Source organism: Sinocyclocheilus grahami, unplaced genomic scaffold, assembly GCF_001515645.1.
Source record: "Sinocyclocheilus grahami isolate Dianchi unplaced genomic scaffold, SAMN03320097.WGS_v1.1 scaffold92.1, whole genome shotgun sequence".
NCBI lineage: Eukaryota > Metazoa > Chordata > Actinopteri > Cypriniformes > Cyprinidae > Sinocyclocheilus > Sinocyclocheilus grahami.
This window is the reverse complement of record NW_015505271.1, coordinates 4,068,609-4,089,454: the sequence shown is the minus strand read 5'-3', so window position 1 is coordinate 4,089,454 and position 20,846 is coordinate 4,068,609. Positions and strand designations below refer to the sequence as shown.

Genomic DNA, 20,846 nt, shown 5'->3' with positions numbered 1-20,846 from the left:
ATATATATATATATATATATATAATTGTAAAAGTGCGGAACGTTTTCTATTAGGGCAGAGGTTTTCAAACTTTTTTTGTCAGGCGAACCCCTTTGACCAAATAATTTACTTAAAGTACCCCCAGAGATTTTAAGTATATATTTCAATAATTTAATAGCAAATTTGCATGTTTACTTCAAAATATTTATTATTTATCCTTTTTAAAGTTTTAATCAGTAGTATTTATTGTTATAACACATTTGAACATATACAATTTCATATTAGTACAATTCAAATAACATATAATGTAAAATAACTTCATTACACATTCCTTTTTTTCACACTGGACTATAATTTAGAAAGCTTTTAATACAAGATTTCTCAAATGGGGGTTTTCTTATTATACAGTGGGTACGGAAAGTATTCAGACCCCCTTAAATTTTTCACTCTTTGTTAGTTTTCACTTTTACATTACATTTTAATAAACCTGTAACATTTCTTTACTTTGAAAAAAAAACAATTGTATGGGCCTTCTTGCATTTGGCAATGCGCTGTGATACCACATAAGAAGCCTTCAGGGCATTCTCGGCCACAGTGGCTGTTTTAATTATCAGCTTCTGCTGTTGTTTTAAACTGTCCAGCTTTGCCTGGAAAAATTCAGCTGGTTTTGTCACAAGTTTGCTTGTTTTGTTTCCAAATGTCTTCTCAAAAAAGCTGGTTTCATACATTCATTTGCCAGTTTCTCCATACATATAACGCACATGGGAGAGGGCTTGCCATTAGCACCATCTATGGATGTAAATCTGAATTTGATGTAGTTCTCATTGTACTTACAGTGCTTTTCTTGCTTTGGTACTTTTTTGTGCTGGCTTGTGCTTGGACCCTCTGGGAATTTTCTTTTATTTGTGCATGAAACGAACCTGTCCATTTTGCGTGACTTCGCGGTTTTCTGATATCGTGTCCATTGTCATGACGTCGGTCACATGACACAAATTAAACAAATAATATATATTTTTGTTAGTAAGTTTTATTTAGATTTTTTATTTTAATATTACGTAGCCTATTATTTGTTTGATCTTTTTTTAAATAATTATATTTTAATTATCTGCTTGTCATCAACTCGCGAACCCCAGTTTGGGAAACCCTGTATTAGGGTGTGGGTTAGTGTAAGAGTATTCATACTGTAACTATATTAAAATAATAGAAGCTAATCTGCAACTGTGCTAAATATGCATATCATAATGTGGTTTTTTGTAAAAGCATAATTTTGCACATTTTTGGCTTCTGAAAATGATATTCACAAGTTTTCTTTTAATTTTATCGTTATTTATTTATTTGGTAACACTTTACTTTATGGAGCAATTCTCACTATTAGCTACTTGCTTATTTTCATGTGTTTTACGATAATATTGGCTGTTTATTAGCACTTACAACGCACATATTAATGTGTTATCTGCATGACCATATTTTAGATCCCTTAATCCTACCCCATACCTAAACTTTACAACTACATTACTAACTATTAATAAGCAGCATTAGGAGTTTTAGAAATTAGGAGTTTGAGGCAAAAGTTGTAGTTTTGGCTTTTGGATTGATTGTTTTTTAGCCTTCAAAATATAATTTCTGCAGAGCCCTTTAGCACTGTATGTTGTTTCATTTCATTCAGCTCCCTCCAAAGTACACGTCAAAAAAAGAATCAGCTTACAGGCGAGTGCTAATATGAAAAGTAATATGTATCAAATTTCACTCCACCTTTACTTCAGACCTAAAATATTTTTAGTATCTGGCAAAAATCTTGGTTATGAAACTAAAATGTCAGTGTCATTAAATTGGTTTGGATTGTCAGTAAACCAGATTGCTGTGGCTGAAATTGAATGTGGACTCTTTCTTGAGGGCAAATTCACAGTTGGTAATAACAAAAGCACACAGGCTCAAGAGAATACACGTTCTGAGTGTTTGGTTATAACACCATGAGAGTTGAATGTGTGCTGGAAGCATGATTCTGGGAAGGAGAGCAAGGTCATATTGGCAGATCTGAAGCTGCATTCCCCAGAGTTTAGCTGCTCTCTCTTCCTATTTCTCCTTCTGTATTCTTCTCAATAGAACTTTTTGCCATACCTAACAATAGTGAGTAAATGAAGAAGAAAATACCCCCCAAAATTATTTTATTAAAAATATTTTTTGTCCCTATGATGATATTTAGCTGCTTTATTTTTACATGTTTGCGACATGCCATTACATATGAAATGGCATAGACATATTCAATAAGTAATTTAAGTCGCTAGAAGCCCTTTGACTAATATATTCATACTCTGTCCCTCTGTGTGCTTGTTTTATTTGAGTTCTTTGTCTTGCTGCCTCTGATTGTCAGACTTAAATCTGTTCAATTCAGATGGAATACATTAATCATGAGATGAGAGGCAAGCGAATGTGTGCTCAATTGTGTCTTTCTTTGTCTTTCATGTGTTCCGCTCTCAGATACACCCTCTGCTCCTACAGAAGAAGAGGACTGACACCTGCAAATCCAGACTGCTGCGTCGCACCATCAGTGTTCCTGTGGAGACGCAGTTCCCGGAATTACAATGTCATCTCTCAGTGGACAACGGTGAGTGTACTACTGTTACTCAACATGTTTACAACACGGACAGGGGCCGTGGTCTCTCATGGTCATAGAAAACCTAGAAATATACGGAAATGTAAAGCTTTTAATCGTACTTTTGCAGTTATGCTTGACTCTTAAAGTATTTTATCCGCTAGAATTAACTTTTGTGCATGAAAAAAAGAGTTTATGAAGTCTTAGTCAAAATGTGTTTCCTCCCCCCAAAATATCCTATAATATAAAACCATCATTATTTTATTTTATTTTTAATTATGAGGTATCGGTCAAACTTTTGGTCACTTTTTTGTCACAAACTACCTTTGATACGTATTTGCAGATGAACACATTTGTTATTGTGATTAATGAAGAGAGCAAATATAGGAGTTGTACTAGTCTCAGACCATGCTAGTGACTCATTTTTGTGACTTAAATTTTTGCTACCTTGTACAGTTACTTGAGCCATGTCATTTCCATTGATGCCAGCAGGGGAGGATGTTGGCTGCAAAATTATTTTCTTCTGGCAAAGGATGTTTCTTACAGTTTGGACTAGCTTTTATACTCATTGTGTTTTTATTTTGATCACATTTTTACCTATTATCTATAATGTGTGCATACAGTACTTTATTTGGCTGATGTTGATTTGTGCTATTTGACTGGCCTACCAATGCATGTATATTTTTCCATGAACATGCTACTGCAAAATGGACCCTGTCAAATGGATGATTTTTTAGAGAAATCCCTTTAAAGGTGTGCTGAGTGGTTGTTTATGTGAGACTAATGCTTTTAGCGTGTCTTGACAACACCTATATTTACCTGGATTTAAAATACAGAACAAATTTCAAGGAAATTGATTTAAAATCAGATGTTTTCAGTAGTGATCAGATTTGTTTTCAGTTGTGAATGTAGACAAGCCTGATCAAGGATCATTGGTGATTTAAAGTAATATTCTGGGTTAAATACTATATAAACATTTCTGGCATGCTCTTGGATAATTGAAAGTCAATGGGTGTGATTCTACCAAAAATTTTGTTTTTGTTGTATTTAACCCAGAATTGTACAGTGTGATAATGTGTCTTGTGAGCTGACTCTGACTCTTTGTGACTGACTATTTAGAAATGCTCATAACGGTGCCTTATACAGTATGTAGGCTATACAGTTATAAAGTATGTTATTATGTGTGTGTGCAGGATTGACTATACTTCTGAGGTCCAAAATGTCCTCACTATTCAAAAATGTCCTCACTAATATAGTGAAACCTAGTGCTGGGCGGTTTGACCAAATATCTGTATCATGTTTTTTTTTGTTTTTTTAAGGATTGTGGCAGTTTCACTGCTTATCACGGTTTTTCCCTGACTGGGCCATTATATGACTCAGAATGCATGAAAATGTTGCAGAACCACCGCATTTTAATCACTATCCAAACAAAGATGCAGCATGAGCAGTTTAAAGCAAAAGCTGAATGGTCTGACTTCAGGTTTGTTAAACTATACTACATAAAACATCTGCATGAATCAAAAACAGCAGACATGAATGAGAACACAAATTCACTCTCTGACAGCAGGTTTTCTGAAGACTCCCAGTTCAGTATTTAGGATTTTCATTCAATATTTTGCGGAAGAGAAAACACAGACAGACAGCACTGGAAGCAGCAAATGCTCATCAGATCGCATAAAACAGTGGAAAATGAATAGAAATTATGATTCTGTCTGAAGAAGTATGCGCACTTTTGGACTATAAGCTCTAATGGACGCTGTTCAGTGCAGCTATGTGACACACAAATAAACCGCAGCAGACTTTACTGAATATGAATGCGTGTTGTTATTATATAAAAAATATCATACATTAACGATTGATTATTTTGCATTCCTGACATAAAGTCGAGTTGTATCATAACAGTGGTCAAATATCGAAGCTGGAGTATTTAATCTTTCTAATGATACTCAGTTTGTCCAGATGAAGTAAGAGTGTGATATTTTAGCGTGCTGTGAATGTGAAACAACAATGATCTGAAGCCACCGGTGATCTTTGCATAACTCTCAATTCAAGATGCTGTCTACGTTGCATAGGCACTTAAAAATTACTGTTACGTAATTCAAACTGGTGTACCGTTTGAACTGGTTTATCGCCCAGCTGGCACTATTGAAACCTGTATCATATTGAAGTCAGACCTATAGTTGAAAAGGCATGTACATTGGCTAAATCATGTTTCTATTTAGTGTTTTGTCAGGTGAGAGAAAATATAAATTACCTGATGTAAAAACAATGGAAGTTTATTTGTTGTCCTTACTAATATAGTGAACCAAACGTGTGTGTATGTATGTTTATGTAAGTTTTCAGATTGCTGTATAACAGTGTATAGCTGTGCTGGATATATTAAGACTTACAACAACAACACAGTTTAGCTAGTGCCTGTTATTAGGCAACACTATACTGATTTGTGACCCTGGACCACAAAACCAGTCATAAGGGTACATTTTTTGAAATTGAGATTTATACATCATATGAAAGCTGAATAAATAAGCTTTCCATTGATGTATGGTTTGTTAGGATAGGACAATATTTGGCCGAGATACAACTATTTGAAAATCTGGAATCTGAGGGTGCAAAAAAATTAATAAATAAAAATAAAGTTGTCCAAATGAAGTTCTTAGCAATGCATATTACTATTAAAAAATTAGGTTGAGATATATATACGGTAGGACATTTACAAAATATCTTCATGGAACATGATCTTTACTTAATATCCTAATGATTTTTGGCATAAAAGAAAAATCGATAATTTTGACCCATACAATGTTTTTTTTGGCTATTGCTACAAATATACCCCAGCGACTTAAGACTGGTTTTGTGGTCCAGGGTCATATTTCATCACATGAAAAATAAATGGAAATTTAAACCCTGATAACCAGGCTTTTAAAGGCTCACAAACACAGAGTATAGGATTGGAGGGTATATCGGTACTAGCAAAATACCGGTATATATTATATTTCAAATTATACAATATCATGCATGATTTTGCTCATTGCGGTGCTTGATACGCTGCTGTTCCGAGGTTCACTGCTATGCTGCAGTGTTACTGATGTGAAACCTGCAAATGTGACAACAGAGGAGCAAGCCGCAATTGTGCTGCTGATGATATAAAATAAGACAATATATAATGTTACTGCTCTTGTGTGTATTTGTGTAAACACTCTGTGATGAGTGTCAAAGGTTTCTATTTACAGTGTGTTTTTGCAGAGTTGAGCGTTGTAGCCAATCATGGACGTCTCTATTGAGTGTGTGATGACCAGTCAGATGTGTTTAAGTTGGTCTGAATTCACGCCACACTGCTGAAAGCGCAGAAGTTTGTTTAGTATCGCTTCTGTTTTAAGGAGTACAGAGCGCTGAGAAGTGTGTATTGTAAACAAGCAACACATTTGTTACTGTGGAGTTTTATGCAGATCTCTGTTTTTAATTCAGTTATATTTTGAGGCTGTTTATTTGTATCAATTTAGTATCGATACTGAGGTATGAGATTCTGGTACAGTACCGAAGCCAAAACTGTGGTATCGAGCCATCCCTAACATATAGCTACCCATAAAGCAAATGCAGATTCTACTACAGATCCTACCACAGTCCTCAAGGGTCTGGCTCAGTTCTGCTTTTAATTATTGTGCTGTATTTTTGTTCTGCTTGACAGAGACATTTAGATTTGCTGAGAGTCTTTTTTTAACTTAGTAAACATTTTTGCTTCCTCAAACTCAAAGACCTACACATAAATATTGTCCTGTTTGTTTTATTTATAATTTTTTTTTTTACCAACCAGAATACATTATAGGGTATTGGGACCATACAGGATATTATATGAATATATTGTATAGTTTTAAATATTGTTGTAAGTCTAAATATATTGTTATAAATCTGAATATACAGTGAATTATTAACAATAGTTATATAATTGATTATAAATTCAGTATATTGAGTTACATTGTATTTTCAGGGCGTTTAACTCTATATTCAGATTTGTTTTTTTATATTTTATATCCAGTATATTACAGTATGCTCAAACTCATAACACGCATATTAAAATGTATTGTCATTATCAAATGTATTATTATGTATGATCAGATTTATAACTGTAATTTCAGATTTACTTTGAAAGTGTTTCTTGTTTGTCCCCACCCTGTACTGAATAACTGGTAGAAGATAAAAGCGAAACTGAAGTAAATCTTCTAGTTTACTCTTTTGCTCCTTCTGTTTGATGTTTTGAACCAGAGGGGGAGAGCAGGAACAACCCCACTAGCTTGATTCATAAACATCAGAACTTTTTTTCTGGGGTGTTGAAGAGTGTAAATCATGCACTGTACCTCAATACTGCAAATTAAAAGCTCAAATAATCAAATCAATACGGTACTCATCAGAGAGCCTTTATAAAATATCTCTCAAATTCTTAATAATAGTATTGTTCACTTATTTTTCTGTATATTCTGTTCTCTGTTGGCTAACCCAGCTTCTGCACAGCACTGTAGAGCTGAATGCTGACGTCAAAATGCCTTCAAATCACCATTAGTGCATGTAGCTTGTTAACCTCATAGACAAACATCAAAGAGAGACCGAAATTGTAAAGCTGTTGTCCTATTACTTATTCATGTTTATCAATGGTGTGTAGCAAAATAAAGATATATTAATGGCTCGTTGAAATGCTTAGACTGATGGTATGCTAGTAGCTCGTTAATGCTCATACACACTAATGTGGTAGTATGCAGTTTGATACTTAGTATATATGTCATGGGGAATTTCAGAATGAGATCATAGTGAATGTGAACGCGTGCTTTATTGTGGTCACCAGTGTTTACTTGACTCATATTCATTAGTGGCATAAGGTGTTCATAAATATTGGGCGTTTTATTTGTCCTTCTGTAAAGAGACTACAGACTGTGAATAAAATCTGCAGGCTTGTGAAAAGTCTTGTCGCTGATACTGTGTCTTTAAGAAGCATGTGAGAAGTAGGAGCAAAAGAGAGACAGCAACTTACAGGAATAGTCAATCTGCATGCACACCACATGCGTGCGTCCATTCTGTCTCTGTTTTTCTCCCTCTGTCTCTCTTTCTGGAGCAGTAGACAAACATAGAACAGCAGTTGGGGCACAGAGCGGTTCTCTACACATAGGGGGAAGGGAGAACCTCTTCTCTCTTTCTTTTCCTTTCTCCTTTCTCCTCCCATCTGTCTCCTTTCAGCACTGTTTTTCAGTTGTTGGACAGCAGTTCAGCACTCTGTGAAGTTATGGAGTCTGAGACGAGCCCTGAGTCGGAGGGCCAGTCCGGTAAGTGCATGTGCAGGAAAGATGCTCTCCGACCTTGCCTCAGTATTGGTGAACTGGAGGTGGATTGCTGTCATAGTGTTTGAAATGCTGTAAGAGTACATGTATGAGTTTGTTGAAAACTAGTGTCAGACGGCATGCCTACAGACCACCCGCAGTCCTGATGCATATTGCACAGAAACTGGAAAACACTTGCAAATCATCACTGAATGTGCCAAAGTTCACCGTATTAGTGGCTTTACAATCTTTGAAACTGTTGCAACGAGTTTTGCAGAGTTGTGTTTAAAGCACTTAGTAGCATGTAAATGAGATATCCAGGAGCTGAACTGTATGTTCTATGTGTTTTTGTGCCGCCGTTCTTTCTCTCTCTCTCTCTCTTTTTTTAATTATCTGTCTGTCTGTCTGTTCTTTCTTTTCATTCTATTATTGTGGTACAATAAATGTTAGGTAAACCCGGCGCTAAATGGCCCATAAAAAAACAAAACAAAAAAACAACCTTGGTTGATGGCTTTACATGTCTATCAACTAGTCTATTCCTGTCTAAGTGGGTGTTTTCTGACCAAAAAAAAAAAAAGCTGCCGTGTGAAGCAGACTTCAGTAAAAAGTCTCCCTATGACTACACTTAAGAACTACATGCATGTCTTTACAATGATTGTAGTGATTCCTATAAAGATTGACTATAAGATTCTTTTTTTCTCTCTGTCTAACTGTAATAAGGCGCTTATATTTTCTGATTTGACTTGTATTTCTTGAAGGAGTGCATGTGTGAGTTGTGGGTGACTGGAGTGTGCTGTGCTGACTTGATTATGTTAGGGGGAGTTTCGCATTTTAAAGGAATTGTGTTTCTCTGAATTGTGTGTCTCTTGTGGCTTTAGTTTGAGAGGGGGAAGAGTAGATGTATCTGTGTGTGTGGGAGAGAGAAAGAGAGACAGAGAGAAAGTGAGAGTGAGCAGGATGGGACAAGACGTTGACTCATGTACACAAATAAATCTCGCTTTCTCCTCTCCTTCACATTCTCCCTCTTCTTTTACGCTCACATATTTCAATCTCCCCTATCAGAGATCTCTAAAAACCTAATGATTAAATTATTATTTGACTATTTTTTCCATTGTCTGTATGCACAGAGAGTACGGCGCAGGTCTAGAGAAGGAGCTCTGGAAGAATGTGGTTAGCTGAATGAGCCAACCGCTAAAGTATTTCAGGGAAACAAGACATTCAGGGCCCAGCTGGGTCGATATGCTGGACAGAGAGAGATGGAGAGCTTGCAAAGAAAGCTAACAAGAAAGAAAAAGTAAGCCCTGGCAAGGGAACCCAAATCCATGACACAGTAGTTGAGCCCAACATCTGTCTTAAACGCAGGCCAAACCTCAAAATATCCCAGAATAGCCCCAAATAACTCGGTACAACCGTCCTGCCCCGGCAGAATAGATGCCCTCCCATAATCCTCTGCCATGGAAACGTATCACCATGCGATTCAAGGCAGTTAAACCCTTATATTGAGACCAATTCATAGACAGGACTCTTGATGTACCCATAATCAGTTAGTGTTGTGGTGAGCGTTTCTTTTGAATGTGTAATTTAACAGCCGAATGAAGGAATTAAAAGCTTTAGGATCCAGTGAAGCTCTGGCATTTTGCGTCATAATAGGATGAGAGATGCACTTATCCTTATAGATAAATCAATTTGTATCAGCAGAGCAAAAACAGCTCTGAATGTTCATATCTGTGTATCTAAACCATTTACAGGAGCTGAAGAAAGAAAACATTTTATGAAAACAGGGTTGGACTCATTCTTGGTATTTGGTGCATCTTGTGTCATCTGCTGCAGGGATGAAGTGTAGGACTATCTCTAATGTAGTGAGCATTCAGATGAGAGGAGTAATTAAAGATAAGAGAGAGCAAGCGACAAGGGCAATGAAAAGGATAGACATCATTTGGATACTTCTCTCCCCTGCCACTCTAGGGAATCTAATCTTCTTTCTGTTATTATTACGAGTGCATGTTAGCAGGGTGCTAATTCCACACTTTACTATCTGATTCTTAACCTACAGGGGCTTATTTAATCTTTATTGCTGTTTTAAAGTTGAGAGATTCCTGTGTTCCATTGACAGAGGCATGATAAAAAGCTTTTGGTAAAATTGCTGTAATGATAGGCCTCAAGTGGCTTATTGCTTTTAAAAAAGGGTAATGACGGCAATAAAGATACCAATTATCAGGATTAAAGAATCATTTCTGCTTGACCTGACCCTTAAAAATGACTTGTTTGTGTGACTTAATGTTTTCAGTTTGATTAAGTCATTAAATACAATGATTTGACTTTAATAAAACCAGTTAATTTAGATATTATCACAAGAAGAACATTTTTTAACTGACAAAAAAATGCATTTATTAATAATAATAATAATAATAAAATCAAATTAAGCTGTTGTAAAGCAGTTTTGCTTATTAATGGAGAATTCATCTGATGTGTGGACACAGGTGTACATGCTAATATAAAAGTGATACATTTATTGGATTTATTCAAAGAGAAAATATTATAAGGATGAAATAATTCTGTTTAGGTTAAACTAATGAAAAGAATTATTCATTTTTATTTATTTATTTATTTTTAATATTTTGATTATTTTACATGTTTCAAACATGACTTGTCCGGTCATATTTTAGAATCAGGATCACACAACCGTTCAAAAGTTTGGGCTTGGTAAGATTAATTAATTAATTATTATAATTGTTTTTATGTTTTTGCAAGTCTCTTATGCTCACCAAGGCTGCATTTATTTGATCAAAAATACAGTAAAAGTACTGTAATATTACTGTAAAATACTCTAATATTGTGAATATTATTATAATTTAAAATAACTGTTTGCTATTGCAGTATATTTTAAAATATTGCTTATTCCCGTGATGGCAAAGCTGATTTCCAGGCTTTAGTGTCATATGATCCTTCAGAAATCATTCTAATATGCTGATTTGATGCTCAAAAAAACATCATCAGTGTTAAAAATGGTTGTGCTACTTAAACGTTTTGTTGTAACCACGATTTCTTTTTTTTCAGGATTCTTTGATATTAAAAGTTCAAAAGACAAGCATTTATTTGAAATGAAAATGTACGGTAATGTACCCGTTTTGAAAATGACAAGCTTAGAATAAATCTGTTAAAATCCCTTGCTTGGGGCAAAAAATAGCAGGCCTTATGCAATCTGATGTAATGGTAAATGTCCTAGTTAATATCAGTGTGGGAAGATTTTTGCAAATAAATGTTTATGTGAGAGTTTTTTACTATGTAACAGTCCATATCAAGAGAACCCAGGTTCTGGGTTCATACAGTACTGCATGTTCTGTTCAGCAGCGAAAACTTCTGAAATAAAGCAGTCCTGGCTCTACAGTGGTTGTAAGGAAGTTGCTGAGCAAGTGCCATAGTGAAATTCCCTGCGTAGGTCTGTAATTAAACTATTAAATCTAATTAGCTATTCTTTGCTAAATTAGCTCAGGGAGTATTTGGGCTCAATGCCGAGAATGTATAGATCACTTCTAACCAAGAAATCACTTAATGAGGGCAGTTTGCTTTCCTGTGTTGATGCAATTCCTAGTCAAAACAAGAAGTTTAAAGGGATCGTTCACCCAAAAATTTAAATTTGATGTTTATCTGCTTACCCCCAGGGCATCCAAGATGTAGGTGACTTTGTTTCTTCAGTAGAACACAAACGAAGATTTTTAAGTCAAACCGTTGCAGTCTGTCAGTCTTATAATGCAAGTGGATGGGAATCACGGCTTTGAGAGTCAAAAAACATACACAAACAAAACCAAATTAAACCCTGCGGCTCGTGGCGATACATTGATAATACTTATTAGTGCATTACCACCACCTACCTCTCAAGTGGACCATTGACACTCCTAATTGAGATTGTAGATCAGTGTTTCTCAACCCTGGTCCTGGGCGCCCTCCAACACTGCTCATTTTGTATGTCTCCCTTATCTGACACACCCATTTCATGTCCTGGAGTTTCTTCTAATGAGCTAATGAGTTGAATCAAGTGTGTTTGATTAGGGAGACACACAAAATGTGCAGTGTTGGGGGGCGCCCAGGACCAGGGTTGAGAAACACTGATCTACAATCTCAATTAGGAGTGTCAATGGTCCACTTGAGAGGTAGGTGGTGGTAATGCACTTATAAGTCTGCGATCTGCCGTAAAGCAAGAAGAAGAAGAATATGCGTCAGGTTTTCAGTTTTTTTTTTGTGTATGTTTTTTTTTACTCTCAAAGCCGTGATTCCCATCCACTTGCATTATAAGACTGACAGACTTGATTGGACGAAAATGTGTGTAGTGCAGGATGATTCAACAATATTTAGTGTCTGTTTTCCTGGAAGAGAAAGGCAATTTTTTAAATGGAAATATCTTCCATATTACACTTCCAGAATATTCTTCAAGGCTAATGAACGTGGACTAAAAGCAACTAAACTCCAACCTCATGGGGTCTTTAAAGCATTTTGGGAGAGAGAGACGGAGAGAGAGAGAAAGTCATTTCTTAGGAGGTAGAACACAGAATCCCTAGCCCTCATTGAGATGGAAATAGGTCTGGATGTTTGTCGTCCTACTTCACTCTTCCCTTTTCTTTGAGGAGAAGAGAGAAGAGGAGAGAGCAAGTGGAGCAGGAGAGGGAGGAAGGGAGGGTGGGAGGATTACTACATTTTTTTCCCGAAGTGATAAACAAGAGAATCTCTCAGTCACTCTCTCTGAGTCACTTCTGGCCTATGGGAACTGCATACATGTCTGCTTTGACTGGAGGGGACTCTAATTATTAGACCAAAGACAAAAGAGCATGTGTATGCGTGCTCCCATCTAACTGAATATCATGTGGGAAGAATGTCTTTATATTATCTTTAGTCTTTTGGGTGTTTGTATGCAAGAAAGTTCGGTGCTTCGTCTCTAGAGTTGCTCAAAGGAGGTTTTGTTACAGAAGCCCATGAGAACAGTAAGGGAACAGATCAAGTTTGATGTTCTATCCTTCAGCTTTTGCTAGCGTCTTATTAAGACTCTAGGGGACCCTTTGCCACCATCTGCTTGTCCAGCAGCAATGTCTTTGTATGTGTGCCAAGTATGCTGGTATTTGAAACTTTCAGAGTTATTTTTATGTGTCCATATGTCTGCCTTTATGTGTGTTGCATGTGTGCACATTTGCACACACTGCGCTGTGACATTTGTATTCTGAGCGTTTGAAGATCAACCTCAAAAGTCTGTGTGAAACAAAAAAACTTTTGCGATGTTGCTTAGTAATAAGCTGAGAGAGTGAGTGAAAGAGTGAGAAAAAGAGGGGTTTAATCAACACTTCTCTGCTTCAATGTGGCAGTGCCATCTCATTCCTCTTCAGAAACAAATCTAATCTCCATCTGGGCAACCTTCCATTTATGCAAAGCAGTTTTCATTTCTGGAGAATAACAAACTCAAATAGGGGATCAGATTGCGTAGAATATTGCTGCCGGAGCTCCAAAATAATCAAAATGCATTTTTAATAGGTGATTGTGCACTTTTTAAATCTATGAGAAGTCATCAGTTTAGAATGATAATTGTGGATCCTTAGTGCATAATTGGAAGGTTTTTCTTTTAATAGTAATATAGCAAGTCTTTTACATCGGTCACAGTTATGGACCTTTTAATTCTTTGTTTGCATTGAGTTTGGTCATCCTGCCTGTTTAGTTCTATTGCCTTTCAGTTCATTCCCTCATTTGTCTCCTTAGTAGTTGATTAGCTCCTCACCCGTTCTGTTTTCCCTTGATTGATTGAATTGTTGTGTATTTAGTCTCCCTCCTCAGTTCATTCTACGCCGGATATTATTTGTGTATGCTCATGCTGCTTGTGTTTCCCTGTTTTGAATGGATCTTCATCATCTTGGATTATTATTAAATGTTATATTATTGGATTACTTTTGTCTTCGTGTGCCTATCTTCTTCACGAGCGTGACAACATCGTTACTTAAATTTTTCCCAGTTGAATGCATAAAAGATTGAGTAGTACTACTTGTAGTATAGCAATAATTTTTCTTGTTCTCTAGCGCAAAGAATTGACTTTGGTTTTCGTTCAAATTTCAATCGTTTACTGGATGTTCTTGCTCAATAAACAGAAACAAAATAAACACCGGTCAAAAAACAGTGTAGCTCCGTCTTTCCTTCTTTCTTACAAAGGGGCGCCAAAAAAGGTGCTTAAAGACAGTCCAATAATAAAACGGAGCAAACCATTACAGAATGAACATGGGGGTGTTTAACGAATATACATATAAATCCAAACACATTAAAATTATACCTACTCGTGCACTTTGAACTTTAATGTTAAATTTAATTATTCAAATTATGGCTCTTACACTACTCGTTTCATCTTTATTTTCATTTGTTTTTAATTTTCTGCTTTTAGAATAAGTAAGACACTTCTGCAATGGCATATGCCACGGTTTCTGGAACTTTGGACCCTTTGATATCCGTAGACTCTTCGCAGAAGATATGACCTTCAGTTGGATTCTGTTGATTAAAGATTGTTAAAGGTAGCATGAATCACAGTTTTGTAGTTTGAAAAAAATAAACGAAAGACCTTAAGAATGAGTGGTGGAAGCAGTAATATATCGTTGAAGTGAATTTGAACTGACAAGTTTGTCACAGAGAAATTTAGTTCCAGAACAATGGAGGATTGTGTTATTCACAGGCTTTTAAATGTCTCGAGGGTTTCGGCATTGAGCTTGTAGAGCTAGTCTGTTTTCCAAAGACGCTGTCTGATCTGAGCACTTATGTAGAGTTTCAGTTTGTTTGTTGGTGATGGGAGCCCTGCTGCGTGAGTGTGTGTTTCTGTGTGTGAAGGAGAAGAGAGACTGAAGAGATGCAGCTATCAGATGTTTCCTGCCTTGTATAAAGTAACATTGAGAAGAAAATATTGCAAAAGGAAAAATAAATAATAGTTTTCTTTCACTTAAATCTCAGTTAAAGTGGTAACTTAGACTAAATCCAAAACTTTATGACCTGAAACTCATTCAAATGACAAGCTGCATCATTTACAGTATAACCATCTGTGTCTCTGGATGCGTTTGTCTGTGTTGTACTCTGGCTGTTTCACGTATTCAACGTATTCAGGAAAGAAATGTTGTTTTAGACTCGGTTGACTTAGACTATGTGGACAAAAATATCAAATATCTTTTGTGTTCCATACAAGAGAGGAAGTCATAAAGGTTTGGAACAATATGAGGGTGAGAGTTTAGGGCCAATAAGATTTTTTTTTTTTTTTTTTAATTGAAGAAATTAATACTTCAGCAAGGATGCATTAAATTGATCCAAAAAAAAAAAAACAGTTCTTTTGAACTTTCTATTCACCAAAGAATCCTGCAAAAGTTGCCATGGATTCCACAAAATTATTATTATTTTTATTTATTTATTTATTTTTAAATATTGATAATAATAAAGTTTCTTGCACACTAAGTAATGCTGTTGAAAATTCAGCTTTGCCATAACGGGAATAAATTATATTTTAAAGTGCCCCTATTATGCCATTTTTAAGGTTCCTAATATTGTTTTGGGAGGCTCCTACAACAGGTTTACATGCATGCAAGGTCAAAAACACTTTAATTTTCTCAAAATATACATTTAATTTCACCGCATTTCTCAATGATTCGTAAACGATTCGTACAAAGCAGTTGAAGAATCAGGCTTTCTAAACCCCTCCTTTCTGTGAGCCTACTCTGCTCTTATTGGTCAGATAGCCTAGTCCTTTGTTATTGGTCTACCGCGTACAGCGCGTGTCGTAAAACGAAACGCCTATTGCCATAACTGATTGACAGCTCCGGAGAGAATGTATAGATAGAACAGATGTTATCGATTTTACCTTATAAATCCTGAGTCCGATGATGAAACGCCTGAAGTAGCTGATCAACCAGACACTGATTCGCCAGCATGACTGGAGCAGGATTTTTCTCAGTGGTAAGTGTCAACTTTGTAGTTATAAGACGTGATAGCAGTGTCATTGTTATGATTTATTTAAGTGCGCGTGTGGGAACTGTATCAGAATGCCAAGCGAAGGTGCCACGAAGTACGATAGGTAGTATTATACGTTTCTGCATTAGTTGAGCATTTGACACCTCTTTTATAATGAATTAAGTGTATTTTGAACGATCAATAGAAAATATACACATCTATTATTTATCATACTTACACTTTGTAATTAAATGGAGCAATCTGGTCAAAATAAACTGGGCACTGAGCCATCTTTCACGAGCAAGCGTTTTGGGAATCCCTCGTTGAACTCCCAAAGATTAGAGAAGCAGTCATCAGTAAAATGATGGGAACACACACACACAAAAAAAGCTTGGGCTGTACTACTGTGGTATCGTTGAAAAAATGAATGTCAACCACTGATTCTTTGCAACCTCTTTATTCGGAAGTGAAAATAGAACAAATGCACTTTCACAGCGTAGGACACGGCGTCTTCTCGACATGATGTTAACCACACAGAAATGCTAGAGTGTTTGAGGGCGGGTCAAGTTGTTCACGGCTGGCCAACGTAGAACATAGACGGGCATTATGCGAATGTGTTACCCCACGACGTGTGGCCTTCACAGAAGTGGGATTCGAATTCCTGACAACTCGTTTAGGTGATTCAGAGTAGAATCTTTTTTTTTTTTTTTTTTGAGACAATAGCTTTATTTTCAGTATACTTTCGGCTTCACAACTTTGCAGATAGTTTACATTCACAGACCAATACAATCCACACTGCATGAAAGGCAATATTCAAAATGGCATAATAGTGGCACTTAAAATGTTATTTTAAATTGTAGTAATATTTCACAATATTTCTGTTTTCTTTATCAAATAAATACCTCCTTGGTAAGCATAAGAGATTTATTTCAAAATCATTAAAAATAATGAGCACCAAACTTTTGAATAGTGTAGCTTTAGTTGCAGTATATGATCAAAGGTTCAAATAAATTAGGATACACTCTTAAAAATAAAGGTGCTTCAAAAGGTTTTTCAAGCAATGCCATAGAAGAACCATTTTTGGTTCCACAAAGAACCATTCAGTCAAAGGATCTTTAAAGAACCATCTTTTTCTTACCTTTTTGTAATCTGAAGAACCTTCTTTCGCCCCAAAGAACCTTTTGTGAAACAAAAAGGTTCTTCAGATGTTAAAGGTTCTTTATGGAACCATTTAGACAAAAAGGTTCTTCTATGGCATCGTGAAGCACCTTTATTTTTAAGAGTGTAGGTGTGTTTTGTGGGGGGATAAAAGGTACTGTGATCACAGGCTTTTCTATCCAACTGGGATTAGAGTTCTCAGAAGAACCCAGAGTTGGTGAAAAATAATATATAAAAGTGCTCTGTAATTTTTCTGAGGTTGTGTGCAGAAACAAATTGTTCAATTCAGATGATTAAAAAGACAAAGTATACTATGAAACATAAATGTACCTAACCTCCTCCAGGAGAACTAGTCCCTTTAAAATAGTGCTTTACACGTTGAGCTCTGTAGCTTTGGGTGAATGTGTTTAGAAATAGCATCGCTGCAAAAGAACTCCACAAATTCCAATCCGTTGTACATGCTGAGATCAAAAGGCCTGAGAAGACACTTTTGTTGAGCAGTCTAAGCACTGTTGATTTGGATGCTGGTGAAAAGAACTTGTATGACTGCTAAGCGCTTCCCAGATGAGGAGCTAATCACTTTTGGTAACAGCAAGTGAACAGAGTCTAATCCATCTTTCATCTGACCTGTTTTCCTTTATTGTTTAGTTGATGAAAATGCAGAGCTGAGGTGAGAGCCAAGTTATTGAAGTTCATTATTGAATTCTGTCCTTTCATAGATCCAGTGTGGAATGCCATTCTGATTTTTTTTGGCAACAACATTTTTTTACCATGTCAAGCATCTGTCATGAGCCTTGTTGGAGAATGCAAGACCTATTTTGAGGGTATTTTAAGCCAGACCTCCTCTTGGAGGGCTTTTCTGTCTCCCCAGGGGGTAGAGTGAGGTGGCTTTTTCAGACTCTGGAATGTTGCACTTGTTCAGTTCCAGGCGGGAATTCAGGTGCTCTGTCATATTTCAGCTTTCAGAACAGGCACTCATGAGGACCACTGGCCTTTCTCGTGCAGGCTCATCCCGGACCTCCCATGGGTCATTCACAGGGTGTGCTTTGTCTCTGTGGTGACAGCTGTTGACATTCTTCCTCAAAGCTTTGGAAGTTTTCTCCAAAGCCTGCATTCTGGCTCTTTAGATTTTAGCTAAAGTAATGATGCAGTGTTTCTTATTTTTGTATATCGTCTATGTGATAGGGGTGTAATGTTACACAAACATGACGGTTCGGTACGTACCTTGGTTTTTGATGTCACTGTTTGGTACAGCAGAATGGAAAAACTAAACATAAAATTGCTTCTCGTGTCTGTTTTTGTTAGAACCTAGTAGTAAAGAGGAAGGGATGATCGTATTCACTCGCACTCTGCTGCTGTATACAGTGATCTGTCACACCTCAAGACAACATTTATATTTTTAATTTCCTGGAAAAATGGACAGAACTTGGTCTAAATGTGGCACTTCGATCTAGAAATAGCTTTTACCCTATCAAATTAACTGATTGTGCAGGGACTGTATACAGACTGTGTCTGTTTTAAAATGTCTGGCAACTTAGCAGGTTAGTGTTAACTCTGTCCACTGCAATTGGCAATCATTCGATGTTCATTAGTTTCGTTTCCATTAAGTCAATGTCATTAGAGGCATCGTTATAGAGGTTTGTATAGTGATTACTCCGCATGTAGTAGCAAAACATGAAAAAAATGAAGCTACAGAGTAAAGAGGTGATTATTAGTGCTGAGAGCAGAGCTTGTTAATAAGGTTAAACTTGTTAAAGTTTATTATTAACTTGTTAAAGTTAATAATATTGAATGAGAGTATGAGGTGGTTCTGTAGGAATAATAACTGTCCTGTCTCATTTTGGCGGGTTGTAGTGAAAAACTTTTCTGTGTGTATAGTTTTTATCAAATGAAATGAATGGTGAAATGCTGACGAAGTGACTCTCATAGCAGCTCTGGAGAGGAAGTTCATGTGACTGTCCACATGTAGTGAGACAGCAGACACTGAAATCAACCTGAGCATCACTCATGCTTGCGTATGTAGACGAAACCACGCCATTCCTTCACACAGAACATGCATGCATATTTAAATAGCAGTCTTTTGCACTGGTCCATATTGCATTTGATTAATTGTACAGCACTACTTTTGATTTCTTTTTTGCAAAATTTGCCAAATTCTGTGACATTGCGTTTTATGCTGTAAATTCCATTTTTATGACTGACTCCACAGTCCCGTTTGCATTTTTTGCATCATGGAAATAATAGGGCCCTACAAATGGGTAAAACTAAAAAATATATATTTAATGGTATAACCTGCATGTCGTCTCATTGCTCTGATTTCTCTCTGTCTGTCTCTCTCTCTCAAATTAAAATCCCAAAATATTTTGGGTACATAGTACGACTTTTTTGTGCCTTTTGTTGGTGCTGGATGGTAGTGCTGTGTTCAAAATATCGATACGACGATGTATCGTCAGAGATTTGATGATACGATTGTGGCACGTGTGCAGCAGTGGACCGCGCTTAATTTGTTTACAATTTTACAAAGTTTAAAATTGAGTAGAAAAGTGTGAGGTTTCTAAAAAATAATGAATAGAGCATATATAGGCTACAACAAGGTTTAATCTGGCCGCAGAGGAACACAACTGGGTTGCCTGATATAAAGAGACGTAATCCCCAAAACAGAGCTTTACACTTGCGCAATACGGAAATATCTGCTAAATGTGCTACTTATTAGATTTTTAGACCCCATGCAAAAATGTCAAAAGCAGCACTAAAAGTAATCCAAATGACGATGCGTTGCACCCGCTGTCCTCTCTGGCGGAATACAGTAGGTTTGTGTGATCCAGAGCAGAATTTATGTTGTTAATCGCTGAAAATATTATCCAGATAATTTCCCCGATCCACTCCGTGAACTCGTGAAGGAACGCGCGCATCATTCAAACACACCTCTCCATAAACACGGCATGTCGCAATCTGTGACGAATGCAGGCGAGAGCCAATGAGCGTTCGATTATCCTGCCGTAAAACCTGTCGTTTGAAGCGGCAACATTTGAATTTGTAAAGAGCGCGTCAGTCAGCGCGGGTTTTGCTGCTCGGGATGGAGAAGCTAGCAGATCGCCGGAAAAAATGCTTGGATTTGAGTTTGTTCCTCGCAGTCCTATGGATTCGGAAGATTTGGATTACAGCGCACTAATAAAATTGTTTCATTTCGCAATTATGTTGCGTTTTTGGTGTATTTTATAGTTCTATTGTCAGTCACAGCATGTCGGAGAAAACGCCTTTTGTGGCCCATGGCAGTCAAAGTAAACATTACATGACAAGTAAAGGTTAAACGATTGCAGTAGTTCATTGCAGAAGTGAAGTCGTGTTTAACATTATGTAGGCATGTTCTTGGAAACGAGCTGGCAGCAGAAATCACAACAAAAACGTAAAATACATACGAATTAACATGAGATCACGTTGACATGAAACATATGCCATTACCTATATTGTACTGTGGTATAGTTATGGTGGCCCTTCATAATGCAGAGGTCAACTGCCTGCTCTGCCAATAGTTAGAAATGGCACTATAGTAAGCAGTGTTTAATAAGCAGCTGTTTTTCTAAATTCTGCTGAGGTGAAATTCAGTGCAGTCATGTATCGTGATATGTATCGTATCGTGGCCTCTGTATCGTGATACGTATCGTATCGTGACTTTGCTGGTGATACACAGCCCTACTGGATGGATGGAACCAGAGTGGACATAGATAGAATTCAAGTCAGTCACATTAAATCAGCGTCTAACACAAATTATGAGACAGGTAGACTTGAACAAAAATAGCCAACCTTGAACAAAAATAATCTTATTTCAATACATTGTGCACCCATTGTTAGATTAAAAATAC

At 36.7% G+C, this 20,846-nt stretch overlaps 1 protein-coding gene across 1 annotated transcript in view; it reads left to right on the top strand.

Annotated features, from left to right (window-relative positions):
• The window catches only part of LOC107587461 (disabled homolog 2-interacting protein-like), a 141,859-nt gene that overhangs the window by 28,091 nt on the left and 92,922 nt on the right, over nt 1-20,846 (top strand). Inside the window, exon 4 of the mRNA XM_016275251.1 lies at nt 2,458-2,584. Coding sequence (XP_016130737.1) covers nt 2,458-2,584 — 127 coding nt within the window. The remainder of the gene's footprint in view (nt 1-2,457; nt 2,585-20,846) is intronic.